Source organism: Phoenix dactylifera, chromosome 9 (assembly GCF_051530095.1).
Source record: "Phoenix dactylifera cultivar Ajwa chromosome 9, Ajwa_hap1_PhDact_Kaust_v1.1, whole genome shotgun sequence".
Taxonomy (NCBI): Eukaryota; Viridiplantae; Streptophyta; class Magnoliopsida; order Arecales; family Arecaceae; genus Phoenix; species Phoenix dactylifera.
The window spans coordinates 32,314,874-32,332,456 of record NC_143198.1 but is presented as its reverse complement, the minus strand read 5'-3'; the positions used below and the strand labels follow the sequence as shown (position 1 = coordinate 32,332,456).

The 17,583-nt window shown below is 40.4% G+C and overlaps 2 protein-coding genes across 4 annotated transcripts; both read right to left on the bottom strand.

Annotated features, from left to right (window-relative positions):
- Positions 1-196: 196 nt before the first annotated feature.
- LOC103720177 (chaperonin CPN60-like 2, mitochondrial) lies at positions 197-11,029 on the bottom strand. Of its 2 annotated transcripts, XM_008809775.6 has the most exons (18): positions 10,679-11,029; positions 10,541-10,562; positions 10,282-10,416; positions 9,683-9,842; positions 8,383-8,558; positions 7,670-7,765; positions 7,473-7,577; positions 6,551-6,637; positions 6,348-6,437; positions 5,912-5,992; positions 5,711-5,779; positions 5,568-5,645; positions 4,906-5,001; positions 4,729-4,828; positions 4,536-4,639; positions 4,354-4,459; positions 673-751; positions 197-588 (listed from the first exon to the last, which is right to left on the bottom strand). In XM_008809775.6, the coding sequence occupies exons 1-18, from the start codon at positions 10,717-10,719 to the stop codon at positions 483-485; spliced, it is 1,731 nt and encodes a 576-aa protein (XP_008807997.4). In that variant the 5' UTR covers positions 10,720-11,029; the 3' UTR covers positions 197-482. The 2 variants fall into 2 exon arrangements, with proteins under 2 accessions (XP_008807997.4, XP_089781747.1); XM_089925621.1 differs by lacking the exons at positions 8,383-8,558; positions 9,683-9,842; positions 10,282-10,416; positions 10,541-10,562; positions 10,679-11,029 and adding an exon at positions 8,143-8,368.
- Positions 11,030-11,570: 541 nt separating this feature from the next.
- LOC103721520 (P-loop containing nucleoside triphosphate hydrolases superfamily protein) lies at positions 11,571-17,311 on the bottom strand. Of its 2 annotated transcripts, XR_015969117.2 has the most exons (4): positions 15,901-17,311; positions 12,536-12,703; positions 11,820-12,409; positions 11,571-11,630 (listed from the first exon to the last, which is right to left on the bottom strand). XR_015969117.2 is itself a non-coding variant. In XM_008811775.6 (3 exons), exons 1-3 carry the CDS (start codon positions 17,170-17,172, stop codon positions 12,029-12,031), a joined length of 1,821 nt encoding a protein of 606 aa, XP_008809997.5. In that variant the 5' UTR covers positions 17,173-17,311; the 3' UTR covers positions 11,716-12,028. The 2 variants fall into 2 exon arrangements, 1 of the variants encoding a protein (XP_008809997.5); XM_008811775.6 differs by lacking the exon at positions 11,571-11,630 and having other exon boundaries at positions 11,716-12,409.
- Positions 17,312-17,583: the final 272 nt, after the last annotated feature.

Sequence of the window (17,583 nt, the reverse complement as noted above, 5' to 3'; positions counted from 1 at the left end):
ACTTATCTAGAGACTACCACATGAGTATTATGCCAGAGGTAATGGCACTAAAAAGCCAACCGATGATGAATAAAACTGAAAATTAGCACACTGTAATTTCTTCGAGAACTAGAAAACCCTTGTTAAAAGACTACTTGTTTGAGGAGCAAGTATAAAGCTTTGTTCAAACATAAGGTCCGCATAATATCACAGATCGTTTTGCATGCGATCGTAAGATCAGCACTAAATTTTTTTTTATCAAAAATTGTCAACAAACAGTTTTACAACAATGAGGGCAAAAGTATGCCATCGTGACAGAATATCCACTCAGCTTAAATAACTCAATAGCGATGCAGAACTCTCACCCATACGAGTAGATCAAATGAACAACCTCACTTCCAAAAATAAGTCATGTCATTGACTAGCCTCCCCTTTAAAACTCAGTGTTGCAGTTATTTTGATTCCTTGCTCCTTTGGTATATCTACTACAGATATTTATCCCATCAATAATCCATATCATCCATTTCTGGCATGCGACTTGCTCGTGGGCGTTTTGCTTCAGCAAGCTCCACGACTGCTGCTTCAGTGGTTGTCAACAATACTGAGACGCTGCAATACAATGCCAGAATTTGTTGAAGAACTGCTCCAAAAAGATTAGAGAGAAGCAAACTAATAAAACATCGAACACCTCACCTAGCAGCATCTACCAGAGCAGTTCTTATGACTTTTAGAGGATCGATAATTCCAGACTTCACCATGTCAACATATTCACCTGTAGCAGCAAACGAGAAATACAAGTATTCACTAGATTCTCTAAGAATTACTGATATGGAACAGCAGAGTTTACAAGAAGAAAAGAGTATCAGATTGACAAAAAAATGTCATGCTTCCATTAGCAGGACAACAAAGAACTGATTGTTCAAATGGAGGAACAGCACTTGTGTAACCATACCATCTAGTAACTAAAGAACCTAACCATCGCCACATACTACTTGATTAGAGAACCATTGATTTGTTTAGTATGTCAGTTTAACATAGAAATTTCAGACTAACAGTTTCTGCATGCCAAAAGCGGACTTTATCTAAAATGACTGCAACCCAACAAAGGCTGTCCCACTTATCTGAAGTATTCACTCCTGCAAGCCTTTATAGGTTCCTTTCTCTAGATCTCCCTCCAAGTATACTTGCAAGAACCACCTCGTTTCACTTTCAAGCCAAATCTATTAACAGCCAGCTTTATGTATACTCATTTGCAAAGTATTCCTATTTAGGGCCATCTCTAATGTTATTCCAAGTTTTCTACCTCCCTTTTCACAACCTCCATCCAGATCTTTGTTGTACATATACATACCATCACAACCAGTTTTCCATTACTTTATCCTTAATTTGTATAACTCCTACAGCTCATCTAATATATTCATTTCTTATTTTAACATTTCTAATTTTACGACACATCCATCTTAATATTCTCGGTCGCTCATCTTACAGTCCTTACATGTTGATCTGTCTCTTTTTGATAAAAAAGTAATCCACTTGAGATAAATTTGTTCCAATCTTAAAGGTTACTAAATGCTTATCTTTTTAACAAATAAGTGTTTGCAACTGCTAAGTCATAAACTCCTACAAACTCAAGAACGAGATCTCCGAAGCTCCTACAAACTCAAGAACTAGATCTCCGATTAAATTTCTATCCCCAAAACCAAATCCGCTCCACACTCTCTCATACTCCATATTGCTCTTTTCTACACGCCCTTTTAAATCCCCACCTACAAGTATCCTTTCTCCTTCAAGAACGCCTGCATTAATCTATCCATTTCTTTCCATAATTATGGCTTAATCCTCTCCTCTAAGCCTGCCTGTGGTGCTTCAAGCACCAACTATATTAATAATTTCCTCATCTAAAACTAATTTAATTGCTATCAACAATCACTTATCCTTTTTATATCCACAATTTTATCTCTCGTTTCCTTATCCACTACTATACCTATGCCATTTCTATAATTATCCTTATCTACATATAGTAGTTGATAACCATCCCTTGTATCATTGCATTTACTACCTTTCAATTTAGTTTCTTTTAAGCAAGCAATGTTGATTTTTGTACAAGTCATTGTATCCACTAGTTCTCTACTCTTTCTAATCAAAGTTCCAACATTCCAGGTACCAAATCTAAATCTCTTCTTCTGTATGGTTACCTTCCCTATATAATGTAATTTCCCTTATATCCTTACTACTCCAATCGACCGTCATTGTACTTGATTACTACTAGAAGCCTCTAATCCTAAATAACCCTTTCTCATTTGTCTCTACAGCCAGGTTATATTGCAGTGGGTGACTTCTTTCTGGGGTTGGGATCAGCCACGGCAGTGTTAAAACCAAATAAGACCGAAAGAAAAATTGCCAAACCTTGCAAAATATCCCACTGGAATCTGTAAAACCAAACAATGTTACCCAACAAACATTTCTTAATATGGCACCCACTACTCGAAGAAACACTAATGACCTAAAATACCAATCTCCAACATCAGTTACTGAAATAAACATCCAAGGCAAACAGAATTTGCCCCTGCCTGATATCTAAAGCATTCTCAAATAAGTCTATGAAAGGGAGAAAATGATATAACGCATGCTCAATAATGAGTTCACACATTGCTCTGCTCTGTAAGGTACATAATTTTGCCTCTTTTGCAGCAGTCTGAACTCCATAGTTGCAACCAAAACTCAAACTGATGATTGATAAATTAGAACTTCAAGGAACCATAAGCTAAATTAGTCTAGATAAGATTCTAAGATATGGTTTATTTTCTTATATTGGTTTGAACCCACAAACAACATATATGCTTGCACCCTTGTGCAAGTACGCAAACCCACACAAAGCATGCACAGACAGTACATTGTATATCCAGTCATGATTCGCATACACACTTTGTGCGAATGCAAGTACACACCCACACAAAGCATGCACACAAACATGTATGCTGAAAGCACAGCACATTGCTTAGCCAGTCATGACTCATGATATCTAATCACCACTAGGCCTGTTAACGAGCCGGGCTCGGCTCGCTTCACAGAAGCTCGGGCTCGGTACCGAGCTCTGTATTGGGCTCAAGCTCGGGCTTGAGCTCGTAAAGCTCATTTCAATTACGAGCTCAAGCCGGAGCCCGAGCTCGGGCTTGGGCTTGATAACAAGCTATGATTTGTATATTTTTTTCGGATTAAAATAATAATAATAATAACCATAAAAAAGGAAAAGAAAAAGAATTTCACTGTTCATCTTTTTCCTTTCCTTCCCGTAGGCTTCATCTTCCAACCGCAGACCACCCTATTTCTTCATCTTCTTCTTCGTTTAATCATCCACCATAATTATAAAAAAAAAGGGAAAATGTTCTCTGTTTTCATCTCCTGCAGAGATTCCTTCTTCCTGTTTTCAAATCCTCTTGTTCACTTCCAGCAACGAGGCACATTACGACCTTGCCAGTAATATCGTAATTCACAGTGGTACAGGTGCTATCACTAGGGTAGACTAGAGGAAGAGAGGAGGGTTTGAAGCCTTTGGGTTGATTAAGAGATTCACCATAGAGCTGCTCTCCATTACCAAGCATCACAATAGATATGAAGTTTCTGTCCACAGAACTAGCAACCACGGTGAGAATCCATGGTGGTGGTGATAAAATGAAGGAAGAAGAAGCGGAGGAAGCAGGGGAGTCCTCCTTGCCGCCGGCCGGTGCCGTGTGATGGCGGCGGAAGGAGGCCGAGGCGGCTCGCCCGCCGCCACCATGGGCGGACGCAGCCGCCCCATGAGATCCGCCGGCTATGGGGCCTTTCCCGGTCACCTAGCCAACTAGCTGGGTAGGAGAGGAGGGCCTTGGCCCTTGGGTTGGAATCATTAGATGCAGGATTTCCAAGTAGTGAGATCCAGATCTGACCGCCCACGGTTCCGTCGGTGGCGCGATCTCGACCGTCGGATCCTGAAGCCGCCCCCTCATTTGGTCGTGTTAAGTCACAAGCTCCGTTTGGGCTCGTGAGCTGGTCGGGCTCGAGCTCGAGCTCGGGCTCGGATTTAAACGGGCCTCATTTTGGGTTCAGGCTCGGGCTCGTTTGACTAACAAGCCGAGCTTTTACCGGGCCGAGCCCGAGCAGTTCGGCTCGTTAACGGGCCTAATCACCACATCAGTTTATCTAGGTTTTTGGAATCCCAAGGGAGTGGCCTATGAACTTGAATATTTCAAATGTTATGCCGCTGCAGACCAGAGCTGCAGCTAAACTAGGGAAGAAAACTAGAAAGAAGCTTGTAGAAGATATCATATTCCTGCTAACCTTTCCCAAATATAAACCTAAATCAGAAAGAAGAATCAACTATCTAAATGGACGAACCTTTGGCAGCATCATAGCCTAAATTAAGATTCTCTTGTTCAAGTAGTTTGCCAATAATTACCGCACCATCAACACCAGCATTTGTAGCAATAGTGAATGTAGGTGCCTGCATCAAACCAACTTCCATTAGAGAACATCTTTACTGGTTATGCAAAAAGGTAGAATAATGAAAAACTAAAAACCTTTAGAGCATTTTTGATGATTTGAACTCCTATCTTCTCATTGCCATTAGAAGTTTGAATTCTGTCCAACTCCCTCGTCGCATATAAAAGGGCAACTCCACCACCTGCAGAAGCAAGAAACTAAGTGGACCAAGTAACTAAAGGTAGCAACCATTGTTACCACATATAAAAGAATGACCAAATATGATCATACCTGGCACAATACCCTCTTCCACAGCAGCTCGTGAAGCATTCAGAGCGTCAGTTACTTTATCCTTTCTCTCACCAACTTCAGCCTCACTAGCTCCACCAATCTGAAACATACAGGCTATAAAGTTGTGCCAAAACAGAACAAGGCCAACACAGATTTTAACAAGGGAAATGAATTGACCTTGAGAACAGCAACACCTCCAGATAGCTTGGATAATCTTTCTTGTGCTTTCTCCTTGTCAAACATGGCTGTACTCTTCTCAATGGCCATTCTAAGCTGTTAAAATATTAGATGTCTGTCTTTAGTTCTGACCATTTAGTTCTAAACAAGACCTGTGCATGTTCCACGCAAGCACACATTAGGGAAAACACCTCCCTTCATTGGCAATTTTCAAACAAACCAAGAAAGAGTTCTTAACCCTTGATGCATTGACTATAATGCAACAAAAATCTAATTTTGAATATCACTGAGACAGTTCAGTTTCTGTTTGAGATACATTAGACTATAATGCAAACGTTCCCCGTACACTAAGGTCAGGATTGTTCCTGTCCTCAACATAGTTGTACATATGTCAAGTATTATAAAAAATCATTTGATTTCCAAACAATGCCATGCACAATGAAGTTCAAATGAAATAATATCAGATGGTATACCAGTTCATACAAAAGCATGTATTTCCATAATGTGTGCCAGATCCAATTCGTTTTCACAATTTTCCATGCTCAAGAAAACATTATATTGGGAAAAATATCATAAGAGACATGCAAACCATGTTTCTGCAAGAGAGAGAGAGAGAGAGAGAGAGCAAAGAAATGCTATAAATAAAAGATTATCCTGAATACCTGTTCACACCTTTCTTCAATTAGCTTCTTGTCACCACCACCATGTAGAACAATAGTATCGTCAAGAGAGACAGTGACCTATGACAAGAAAAAATCAGTATAGCCTCAAAATGTCATTTATGCATATAAAAGATGCTACGAACCTTCTTAGCAGTACCAAGCATCTCTAATTGGACTTTCTCAAGGTTCCGACCATGATCTTCAGTAATAACCTGTTCACCTTAAAATGCTATATATAAGATTGTGCAATAATCATCAAAGTGTTCAAAAAGAAATCATACTATTGAGAACAGACATTTCTGGCTATCTAATACATAAACTAATTGACCTGCGTGGTATCTAACCTCTCCTCCTGTAAGTATGGCAAGATCCTCCAGATTTGCTCTTCTGTTTTCCCCAAAACCGGGAGCTTTTATGGCACAAACCTACAAGCAGGGCAGATAAAACACAAAAATTATAAGAATAAATCTTAAAATATGATACATTCAGAACAATTTGCCAGAACATGCTGGCCAACGAAATCTCAGGCACTAATTTGGTATTGTAGCAAGCTACTAGCTAAATAGATGGTGCAACATGTGAAAATGCCATAACATGAAAGATTCCAACACATGTTTCACCTCCATATGACATCTTATAATTTCTGCTACACATCACAGCTAGCAGAAACAAAAGTTTCAAATAAAGAAAGAGCGAACATATCTAACAGTGAATGCACCACGAGATGCACAAGTATGCAAACAAGAAAAAAGAAGGGAGGCGGGGGGGATAAGCAATTACCTTGACTCCAGCATGATGCTTATTTAGTACCAGCATTGCTAGAGCATCACTTTCTACATCCTCTGCCACAATTAGAAGGGATCTATTTTTCTGTATAAAAGAACAAATTATCACCACAACCTTGGATAAGATTCTCTACAAGTTCAGATTATGTATAACTTTTATACATGAAGAAACATTAGGACGAAAATAATTTTACTAGCCTTTAGAGCAAGCTCCAATATTCGGACAAGAGAATTCATGTCTGAGATCTTCTTATCATGGATAAGGATCAGTGGATTTTCTAGTTCCTGCAAACATCCAATACAAGTAAATTTTAGTCTGAAATAAAGCACCTAGCTTTTACATAGTTAAGATTTTTTTTCTTTAGGTTATCGTATCTTCAGAATTTTTAGAAGTGTAACAACTAGCAATACAAAAATATATTACTTTATAGTTCTGCAAAAATTAATTACCAGCTACATAGAGAAGATAAACGAAATTGAGAACTTATGTTTATGCTTCCCTTTAGTTTACTACCCCCATTTGACTGGGTTTTATTACCAAAATTAAAACCTCTCGGTCTCAGCAATGTGGGGACATCAGTGGGGGTGACAGCGCCATGCCTTCCTTCCAACTTCTTCTATCTATTGAATTATTGGACCATGTGATTTTGAGCTTAACATATTCACATTTTGAAAGATTTGTTAATAGAACTCTTGGAATGAACTTAATCGGTGCTCTTTTCTCTTCATAGGGGAAAAAAATTAATCATTATTCTGTTTGGTACTTTGCTATCATATACAAGCACCTATTTCTGCTTTCTTAATATTAAGAGTTACAATAATAGCTATTTATCTAACAAATGAAAATCTTTCATGGAAGAAATCACCAAAATAGTTTGTTATCAGTGGTTACTTGAAATCTAGCCTTGAGCCTCATCAATTTCCACTACTTTAAACTTATGTAGCCCTCGCATTCAAAACCTTATCAATGAGATGTTAAAACTAAAGTCCTCATATAAGTTGGTAAAGCAAAGAATTAAGCAGTACTGGTAGTTTCTGGAAAAAATTTGTGAACAGAGTTACAATTTTATTCAAGAAATGCCTATTCATGAACCTAACCAAAAAGGCCCATTGGACTCACACATTTTTGGGTCTTCTCATCAGTGATGAAATAGGGAGATATATAACCCCTGGCTAATTTCATTCCCTCCACCACTTCCAGCTCATTGTATAATGTATTTCCGTCCTGCATATTTTGTAAGATTGCAGTAAGTAATATCCAACATATAGTCAGCTGACTGTTTGGCCGCTTGAGTTTTTTTATATAAAAGCACTCACAGTGACAGTGATAATCCCTTCTTTCCCAACTTTCTCCATTGCTCTAGCAATCAACTGCCCAATCTCTCTTTCATTATTTGCAGAAATGGTAGCTACCTGCTTTAACCCAAGCAGAAATGATGATTAAAATGATTAAATAAAAATTCAAGCAAATGTAGGAACATTGTCAACAGATCAATGGCCAAATACAGGATCCTTCACCTAACCATGCACAAAATTCTATCTCCACAACCAATGCAAGCAAAGTTTACAAATAACTAGTACCATACAAATAACTAGTACTATAGATTCATATTAGCATACGAATACTGGTTTTTGTGGATGCTTAGGCTAGTTATGGTCACATGACCTCAAAGTTGCTTTTATTCCCCAACCAATTATGTACAGGCCAAACTCTACTTGCATAGTCAAACAGGAAAGAAACCGCTGTAGATCATGATAACCATACGAAGTTCTTAGATGAAGTAATTCACCTGAGTTATTTCTTCAGGAGTACTAATCATCCAGGCTTTACTTCTTAAATGAGACATAACAGCATCTACAGCCATATTTATACCATTGTGCAAGTCCATAACATTAACTCCAGATGCCACAGCCTTACAACCTTCCCCAACCAATTATGTACAGGCCAAACTCTACTTGCATAGTCAAACAGGAAAGAAACCACTGTAGATCATGATAACCATACGAAGTTATTAGATGAAGTAATTCACCTGAGTTATTTCTTCAGGAGTACTAATCATCCAGGCATTACTTCTTAAATGAGATATAACAGCATCTACAGCCATATTTATACCATTGCGCAAGTCCATAACATTAACTCCAGATGCCACAGCCTTACAACCTTCAGTGAGTATTGCTTGAGTTAGAACAGTTGCGCAGGTCGTACCTGTTACCAATAACATCACAAGTTAGCATGGTAGCCTATTGTAGCATATACAGGTAACAGTATGGGTGCTTACCATGTAGTTTATATACTGTTTTATTCATTTCCGGAGAGTATAAATGAAGGCCATATTTACAATCACCCTAGTATCCCATACTTATTTCGAATAAGTCGCCTAACTATGTCTACTGGTTTCATGCTCTCATGAGAATGCAGATTTACTCCAACCCTTACACAGACATGGTGAGGTTATAGACAGTGGATCTCACACACTCCCATGCAGCACCATCTGCAAAATAGATTTTCCCAAAAAGATGTTTCCATCATCTCTAGAATTATCTTTTCTTCTTTAACAGGGGCATCACTTTCATGTGTACTTATCTACATAGTGACTAAATTTATCTCTTCAGTTAAAATGCTTCATGTCTGTCGTCAAGAATCCCATTTGTGCCTTCAGTTGTCTCCAAATAACACACATCATGGTGCCTCTTAATTGTAACAGTTGATTCACAAATGAGAAGTGCAGAAATTTTGGGTTTTAGGGCAATCTTGATTGCATGGAGAAAATGATCAGTATTGCCTCAGTTACTGTCACCCTTGCCCCCCACTCCAACCCAACCAAAAAACAATTCTACTTAAAGAGAAAAATTTTAAAGAATGCAGAAGAACAAAGATTTGAAAATCAACTTTCTGGAAAACATGAAGTATCGGCACCACAAAAATAACAAAAGCAACAATGGTTCTTGTTGTCCTTTACCACCTACAACTCCCAAAGATTTCAAATGCACCAAGCAAAAATATAAAATAAAATTAAACACAAGATTCAAACTTCTATATGTAATACAATATGACTGACATAATCCTATAGAGAAACATTTATGTTAAATTAGCACTGCTTCGTAGAAGCCATGAAGAAACAGAAATCAGATTTATGTTCTTTTGCTGGATCTAGAGAATGCTTCTTGATTAAAAAGTGAAAAGGAAATTTATACAAGCTCCAGCTGGAGAAAATAGCGGAAAAACAACAAACACTGCTGAACCCTTTGACAAGCTGATAACTTACAAGTAACACTAAAACATGGAAGATATTCAAAGGGTATAATCTAAAGTTCGGAATGTGTACTTACCATCTCCTGCAGCAGTGTTAGTAGCTTTCGCAACTTGCTTGACAAGATTCGCACCCACATTTTTTGCCCTTTCCTTAAACTCAATACTTTTTGCAACTGTCACACCATCTTTTGTGACTTTGGGATCTCCACGGCTTTTCTCAATAACTACGTTGCGACCCTATATAGGAATATTTAATTCCAATACCAAATAAGGTGAGGGTGCATAATTAACTACTAAAGTTAGTTGAGCAGTATGTCTACCAGTCAGTATCCACATAGCTCAATTAACACATGGTGGCTGCTAGATTACCAATAGCGTACTTTATAGAATTTAGGAACCATAACATGTTGTTTTCTTCAATGAATTGATACCACAATAGCAAAAATTTGATCTGTGACTTTCAGGACATCTTGAAATTGATATTAGGTCTTTAGAGGACATGCTAACTTATTTTTCTTGTGAAAAGGATTAAATTTAAACGGCTCATTTGAAGACGGAGGCAGCGGATGAGAAAAGATCAACATTTGCCTGAATGTTCCACCAAAGTCTTCCCCTCTCACTCAAATTCTATGAGAAGACACTGATAGAATTAGAAAAATCATGGAAGAGTTTGCACCTTGGGACCCATGGTGACCTTGACGGCCTCGGCGAGCTCATGAACGCCCTGCAGGATGGCAGCCCGAGCTCCGACCCCGAAATCAATGTCCTTGGCAGCATAGCTCCTTGCAGATAGAATCCTACCGCTCCAGATCTTTCACCATTCCAATTCGTTGTTGGGAGATTTATATAAGAACGGAAAAAAAAGACATCAGCGGAAGAAGAAGGAATCTTGCAAGGAACAAGAAATGGATTCGGTGTAGAAATAATGTATTCACCTGTGTCTTGGAGGAAGAAACTCTGATCGACACGGGAGAAACGGGGTTGAAATAAGAATCAGAACGAGAAATGGTTCAAAAAAAAAAGGAAAAGAATCAGAGGAAGTGGGAAGTGAAACATATAGGTCGAATGCGGACCTGATCATGGAAGAAGCGATCGCAGCTGCCGCCCGATACATTGCGAGGTGATACAAAGAGCAAGAGATAGCCTTTGGGGAAGTGGAGGGAGAGCTTCTCAGGTATCAAGAAGGAAATGACAAGGACTGAGGCCATCAAGCCGCGGCCTGTCGAGGGGTTTTAAGGATTAGAGAAACGAGAACCCAGTAAATCCAGACCGTGAAGGAGACGACTGTAAGATCCGTAATCGCTTGATGCACTGAGCAACAGGGCAATCAAGATTATTTTCCTTTTTAATTTCTCCAAAAGGCAGAAGGCTGGAATCTTCGCGAACTCGCCGCCGACCGAGCTGTTCTCATCATTTTGAGCCACGGTGCACCGAGTTACTGCTGAACCCTTGATAGAGGTGGGTTGGACGGCAGACCGGGCCAGGGGCCCAGCCGAAGAAGCCCAGAATCCTCAGACCAAAGCCGTGGATTCCCTCTCTAAAGAAGCCAATCTGAGATACCGCAAGATAAATCGGATTCATAGAAATAGTCATACATATTTTTTAAAAAAAAGGCATCAGAAATCAAAACAATCCAGCAAGAAGCGTAGCATAAGAAGCGAAATCGTGCTGTAAAGAAAGAAAGATACAAATAAACGGAAAGTTAAACAGGACATAAGTCATGCTCAAGACTACACCAGTCTTTTTTTCTCCGTTTTTTTTTTCCTTTTTTTTTGTTCGGATAAAAGCCGAGGGAAGGCCCTTAACATTCTTTGAGACAAACAAGCAGAAGCATTAGCGTAAACGAGGTTCATTAAGAAAGTCCATATGATGGGCTCGCCCAAGCCCGTTGGCCCAGTGAGTTCGGGTAGAACCTTGACCACTCTGGTAGGAACCTGGACCCTCTTCAGATAAAATAAAAGGGAGAGAAGTTTCAATAATTAACATTCATTTGAGCTAATCCTCTGCCCCTCGCTGCTTAGCTCTCTGCAATCATAAGCACTGCAATTAATAAGAGACACAAACTTCACCCGCTAACTTTTTTGATGATAATTGCAATAGCTTATAAATATTCTGAAAAAAAAGGGTCTTATTCATTCTTAACTCTAGGAAATTTCTTATAAATTAATGTTCCTATACAACATGGATAGATATGGAAGATATCAAAAGGCTTACAACGAATATTTAATGCTGATATATTTTGATGAGTTACAAGAAACGTATTCATCTATTCAACCTCTTCACTTCAAAAACCAATACCGATGATCATAAGCGAATTCCTCTCTTATGATCCCACCATCAGATTCAGCAAAACTTCCTTAAGATAAATGGGCAGCTGTTTGTTTATCCAACTATCATTCTATAACTCTACTGCTAAACGACAATTAAGCACCCATAGCTGCTTCACATACGGATGATGAGTCATTTGCTGGTCCCGCTTTATTAGCATGCTTTTTCTTCTCAGCTTTGTTGTGTTTCAGCTTATTTCGCACACTGTCAGCCTGAGAAACAATCTTCGAAGCCGTAAATCCTGCTTCTTCAAAGATCAGTGCTCTTTTAGAGATCAATGAGTCACGGGATACAACATCAATCCCATCATATGTCCACACACCTAAAACGGCCTCTCCCTTCAGTCCAATGGCAAACCAACCAAGACCAGCAGCTGCTATATCAACAGAACTCGCATCCCAACTGTGCCCTTTAACATTAAACTCCTTTCTCACCCACTTTCCAAGTTCACTGGCCCGTCTCTCACCAATAGGTGGCTGCAGTTATAATTTGAATAAAATCATCAGATCATTCCTGTGACTTAAACAGCACTAGCAGACATTTTGATCATATATCTGAAAGAAGTTTCTATATGGCAAGAACAACAACTAAGTGAAAAGTACCTGGAGTTGTCGACCAAAGTGATCTTCTATCATTGCAGATGCATTCTCTGTCTTCCCCATGTGAAGCGGAAGAAGTGGCGATGCCCATACAGTGACATAAATAGTCTCTACTGATGATTCCTCGACATCTAGCCTCATGAGCCCACCAAGATGTACAGAATGACCCACCTGTCAGCAACGAAGTGAATAGATAAGAGCCGAGGATCTCCTCTAGCCCATGGTTGAGAAAGGTAGAATCCAAAACATACAATTATTCTGGAGGAGGTACAGAGGTAATGAAGTTTCAAGTTTTAAAGAGCCCAATTCCTGTTTCTCCTCTACACAGGATGAACTACCCAGGCGCAAAATGATAGGGTTGAATTCTCCGCAGAAGGTTTCCTACCCTTGTACATTCTACATAGTAAGGGATTCACCTTGAAGCATTAAAGTAGCATGACTGTCTTAACAAGAATTGTTTCTTTATTTAACGCTAACACTAGGCTGCACTGCATGTTTTGTCGCATAAAAACTGGAAAGGAAGTCATAGTTCTCCACTAGCATCACAATCCCTTGTATGCATATGGCCATCCCCTAAAAGAAACCAAACAAACCCCCCCCCCCCCCCCCCCCTCCCCAACTTTTTCATCTTATATTTGATTTCCATCAAATCAATAAAGATGTTTCTGTTTGTGTGTAAAAGTCATCCAAAACCAGTCATTTTATAGTAGCTTCCTTCTTTTTCACTAATTAGTTTAAGCACCCTTCCTGGCTGCTTTAGTGGTAAAGGCACCCATCCTAATCACAAAGGAGAACAATTCCACAGTGGCTGTCTCAAGAAGTGCAACTGCAATAATAACAACAAATCTGGTTCTCATAATGAAAGTCGAAGCCAGAAGGTAGTGTCACTTTTGACAATCATAATGATTCATTTGGTAAAACTTCTGACCTCAAAATTAAGACTATCCTCTCGAAAGCCTAAATAAACCTATTCCCATGTTGCAAGCAGTGAAGAACTCCAAGCCATCCAAAACCAATTTATACTTCCCACTTAGTATAAACATCCCATCCAACCAAAAGGACACAATTTGTTGCAGTGAAATCCTTAAAATACAGTAAAATGATCAAAAGAATGAACAGATCCCAAGAAACGATCAGCGGTTTTTCTTCCAAATTCCAAACTTCTCAACCCTGCCAGATAATTCTCAAACACCTAACTTGTGAATATCATTGTACAGGCATTGCCTAGCTCTTTTAAGCAGTTTATTTTAAGTTTCTTAGCTATGTAAGGATGAAAAACAATTTAATGCTAATGCTCTGCTGCATTGGATGTTTTGACACAGGAAAAACAGGGAAAAAGTCATGTTTCTCCACTAGCATCATAACAACCCTTTGCATACATCAAGGACTCATACCTCAGAAGAGTCATTTCATACTAGCTTCCAACCTTCATCGCAACTAAAGTTTAAATGCCTAGCCCGGTTGGTATGGTAAAAGTACCCTTGATTATCACTAAGGAAAAAGCCACATCCGACAGTGGTCAAGTATCCGAACTCAAACTGCAATAACAACAATCAAGCAGGTCTTTTATGTATGAAAGTAGAAGGCAAAGAGTAGTGTCAGCTTTGAGGAATTCATTTGGTAACAATTCTAACCTCAAAACTAAGATGGTACTCTGAAAACCCAAGAAACCCTGCTCCTATCTTGCAAGCAGTATCAACCTCCAGCCCATCCAAAATTGATTTATACTTCTTGCTTACTACCAGCATCTCCAGCCAAAAGAGAACAAAATCAGGTGCAATCAAATTCTTCAAACACAGTGAAAGGATCAGAAGAATGAACAGATCGCAGGAAACCAGGTCATGATTGAGCAATTCAACAGTGTTTTGAGTTTTGGAGACAGATTTGGTGTCATTTGTTGATGGACATGGTTTCAGTAAATTGATGCTGGCAAAAAAAATAATACTTCATAGCAGAGGATACCAAAATGTAAGCAAAGCATAAATTTTGGACTTTCATATCAGAATGTTCCATCTTTTCCGTACGATATATATCCTAAGCTATTTCAGAGTAAATAGCCCACACCACACACTTCCTACCCACAACCGCGGAACAGCATGCCAATTTTTTTTTTAGGCAGTACCACTTGCTCAAAAGTTGTGCATGCACAATTTGTTGTTTTTTCACTGCAGAAACCATCATAGGCATGTGAAAATAGCCTGCATTGCATTCCAAAAACACGTTAATCGGTATCTTTCCTCAGCAGTTTATTTCTCATCGCAATAGATTAAATTTAATTTTCTTGGTTACATGAGGATGACAATCCAACCCACACAAAAGGGGTTACTATAATTACATAACAATTTTGTTTCCACATTAAATGGTGTTCAAGATAACAACAAATAGAAAAGAAAGATCCTTACATATGCTAGCAGCAAAAAAGTTGACATAATGATGAAAGCAAAGGATTCTCCAACTTATGATATCAAAGATATAACCTAACCTATGGCTGCCGAATTTAGGATCCACAAGGTGGCAAAGTAAGAAGAGAAACCAAGATGGCAAGAAAGGACAGAAAGAAAAGTTCTATGGAAGGATGTCCCATGAGAAGCATAAAATAGAGAGAGAAAAGAGGAAATTGAGGGCGTGACAAAAGGATCTCATCTGAAATGATTGTAATTGATCTAATAACACCCTGTTAACTCAGCCTTTGCAATATTTTCTGCTAGTAATTTCTCCCTAGGAGCCCATTTTCAATAGCAGTCTCCTGAAATCCATTATCCAAGCAGTGCATTCATTTCTTTCTCATGTCTTTATCTTAAGCCTTTCGTTCAATTCATTGTCCACCAAATAAACTCTCTTAGATCCTTCTCCCCTTCCAACTCGCCATAAGAAATTATACTGAAATTTGAATACTAATCAACTAAGCATGGAAAAGAGTGGGATCTTAAAAATTGATGAGTATGCATACTGGTTGAACATCAGATCCTTAATAAGCATAAATAGCTCCAACTTGCAAGTTTCCTGCTGAGCATTTCCTCTACCAAAATCTCTATAATGTGTGTGGCCTCACTAACATGGAAATAATCTATTGTCTCAAAGGAAACAATTTGCTCAAAACATTCCATACTTTAGGCCTGTTATGAAAAAGAACACCTAAAAGTTATCAAATTTGATGTCCCTTGTAGCTTAAAATTGAGCAGAACACATTGAACTAAAGCCACATGCAAAAATTTCTTGAAATCTTAAACTTTGATTGTCTTAAAAGTGGGTGCATCCAATTTTCTTCAGAGGCAAAAGTTCCAACTCAACTAGCATTCAGCAATAGAAGTGAAACACCACCAAACCAGACTCCATCTACCGCTTTGCAAAAAGAAGTAAAAACTAACCATGATTCGGTAAGTTCTTGGTCTCATTTCTTTGCTTATATGCACCAGCTTCTGCTCCTCCCTCGTCAACCTCGTTATAATCTGGTATGGATGCAAAATCCCCGGCGTGTCAAACAGCTTTGCCTGCCCGCTAAGAACCCCCTCCACCCTCACGATCCCCAGCGTAGTTCCCGGAACAGGAGCCTCCGTCAAGTGGCTCAATTTACCCCCGACACACCTACCCATCGCATTGATCAATGTAGACTTGCCGGCATTCTGAGCCCCGACGGCCCACACATTCCCCCGGCTACCGGCCAGCTCCGCCACATGGTCCACCAGATTCCTCAACCCCCAATTCCTCACCGCGCTCACCAAATGCACCCCGGCCAGCTTGTTGGCTCCCCCCACCCGGGCCCTCTTCCGGACCCAGTCGTCAAGCGTCTCCGGCGATACCGAGGAGGGCAGCAGGTCGATCTTGGTAGCCACGAGCACAACCCGGGGCACGTTGGCGGGCTTCCCCTCCTTCCATGCCCGCGAGTTCTGGTCGATGGAGGCGGAGACGAGGCGGGCGACCTTGCGGGGAAAAGAGCCGTCGAAGTCGGCGGCGTCGACGACCACGAGGACGACGGAGCGGGGGCCGGAGGGGGAGACCATCTTGGGGCCGACCATGCGGTCGAAATCGAAATCCGGGAGGAGGTTCTCCGCAGCGGGGTGCTTGACGCGGCCGTAGTGGCGAAGGGAATGGCATCGAGCGCAGACGAGGGGCTTCGTTTCCGGGCTAGGGTTTGGTTCCGGCGAGATGGGGTTGTCCTGTTGGAGGGGAAGGAGGCCGGATTTAAGGGAGATGGATGTGTGGGGGTCGTCGGGGGCGAGAAGGCGGCGGCGGTCGAGAGGGGCGTGGTAGTCGGGGGATTTGGGGGAAGGTCGGGAGAAGTAGCCCGGAAGGGAGGGGTCGGAGTCCTGCATGTGCACCCCGCAGCCGGGGCAGAGGGGGAGCGGGGGAGGAGGGGGGTCACCGGAGTCCTCGTCGTAGCAGCCGCCGCGGAGGGCGGAGAGGGGAGGTAGGGTATGGGAGGATGCGGTTGGAGGCTGGGGGGAGGAGGAGGAGAAGGGACGGAGGATGGCGAGGAGAGGAGGGTTCTGGTGGGGTTTATGGGGTGGTGACGGTGGGGGAGGAGAGGAAGAGGAGGTGTGGTTTGACTGAGAGCCTGAGGGTGGAGAGATGAAATAGAAAGGGTGCAGGGCAAGCTTGGTTGGCCTTCGAGTTGAGAGCTTTCGGGCGAGCGACAGCATCGTGGTGTTCGACGCGTGACCAGAAAGATGGAGAGAGTGGCCGGAAAATATCGGAGAGAAGGAGAGCGTGTCGCGTGCGAAGCGGTGAAGTAAAAACGGCACGCTCGATCAGAGGGAGCCGGGATCATCTCACATGATAAACCCGCGCGGTGCGTGCCTACGAAATTTGGAAGAACGTGATTGGAACTTCTCTTTCTTTTTCTTTTTTTTTTAGAATAGAATAACCTAAATAAATCTTACCGGATACAATTTCAATTTAATCCTAAAGTTTTTTTTATAAATATTTTTTTAAATATTAAATTTTATATAAATATTCTTCTTAAATTGATATTTATTTATATATTCTCGTAAAACACTTATTTTGCTATTTTATCTTTTTATTCTTATTTTTTATATGCACTCACGCCATCT

Excerpts from the sequence above, each read along its gene's own strand:
- LOC103721520 (XM_008811775.6), bottom strand. The coding sequence starts at position 17,172 with ATGCTGTCGCTCGCCCGAAAGCTCTCAACTCGAAGGCCAACCAAGCTT. Across the intron at positions 12,704-15,900 it reads CAAGAACTTACCGAATCATG|GTGGGTCATTCTGTACATCT; the intron begins GTTAGTTTTTAC and ends CGTTGCTGACAG. Across the intron at positions 12,410-12,535 it reads ACTTTGGTCGACAACTCCAG|CCACCTATTGGTGAGAGACG; the intron begins GTACTTTTCACT and ends TTATAACTGCAG.
- LOC103720177 (XM_008809775.6), bottom strand. The coding sequence starts at position 10,719 with ATGTATCGGGCGGCAGCTGCGATCGCTTCTTCCATGATCAG. Across the intron at positions 9,843-10,281 it reads AGGTCACCATGGGTCCCAAG|GGTCGCAACGTAGTTATTGA; the intron begins GTGCAAACTCTT and ends ATTCCTATATAG. Across the intron at positions 8,559-9,682 it reads TAACACTGCTGCAGGAGATG|GTACGACCTGCGCAACTGTT; the intron begins GTAAGTACACAT and ends TATTGGTAACAG.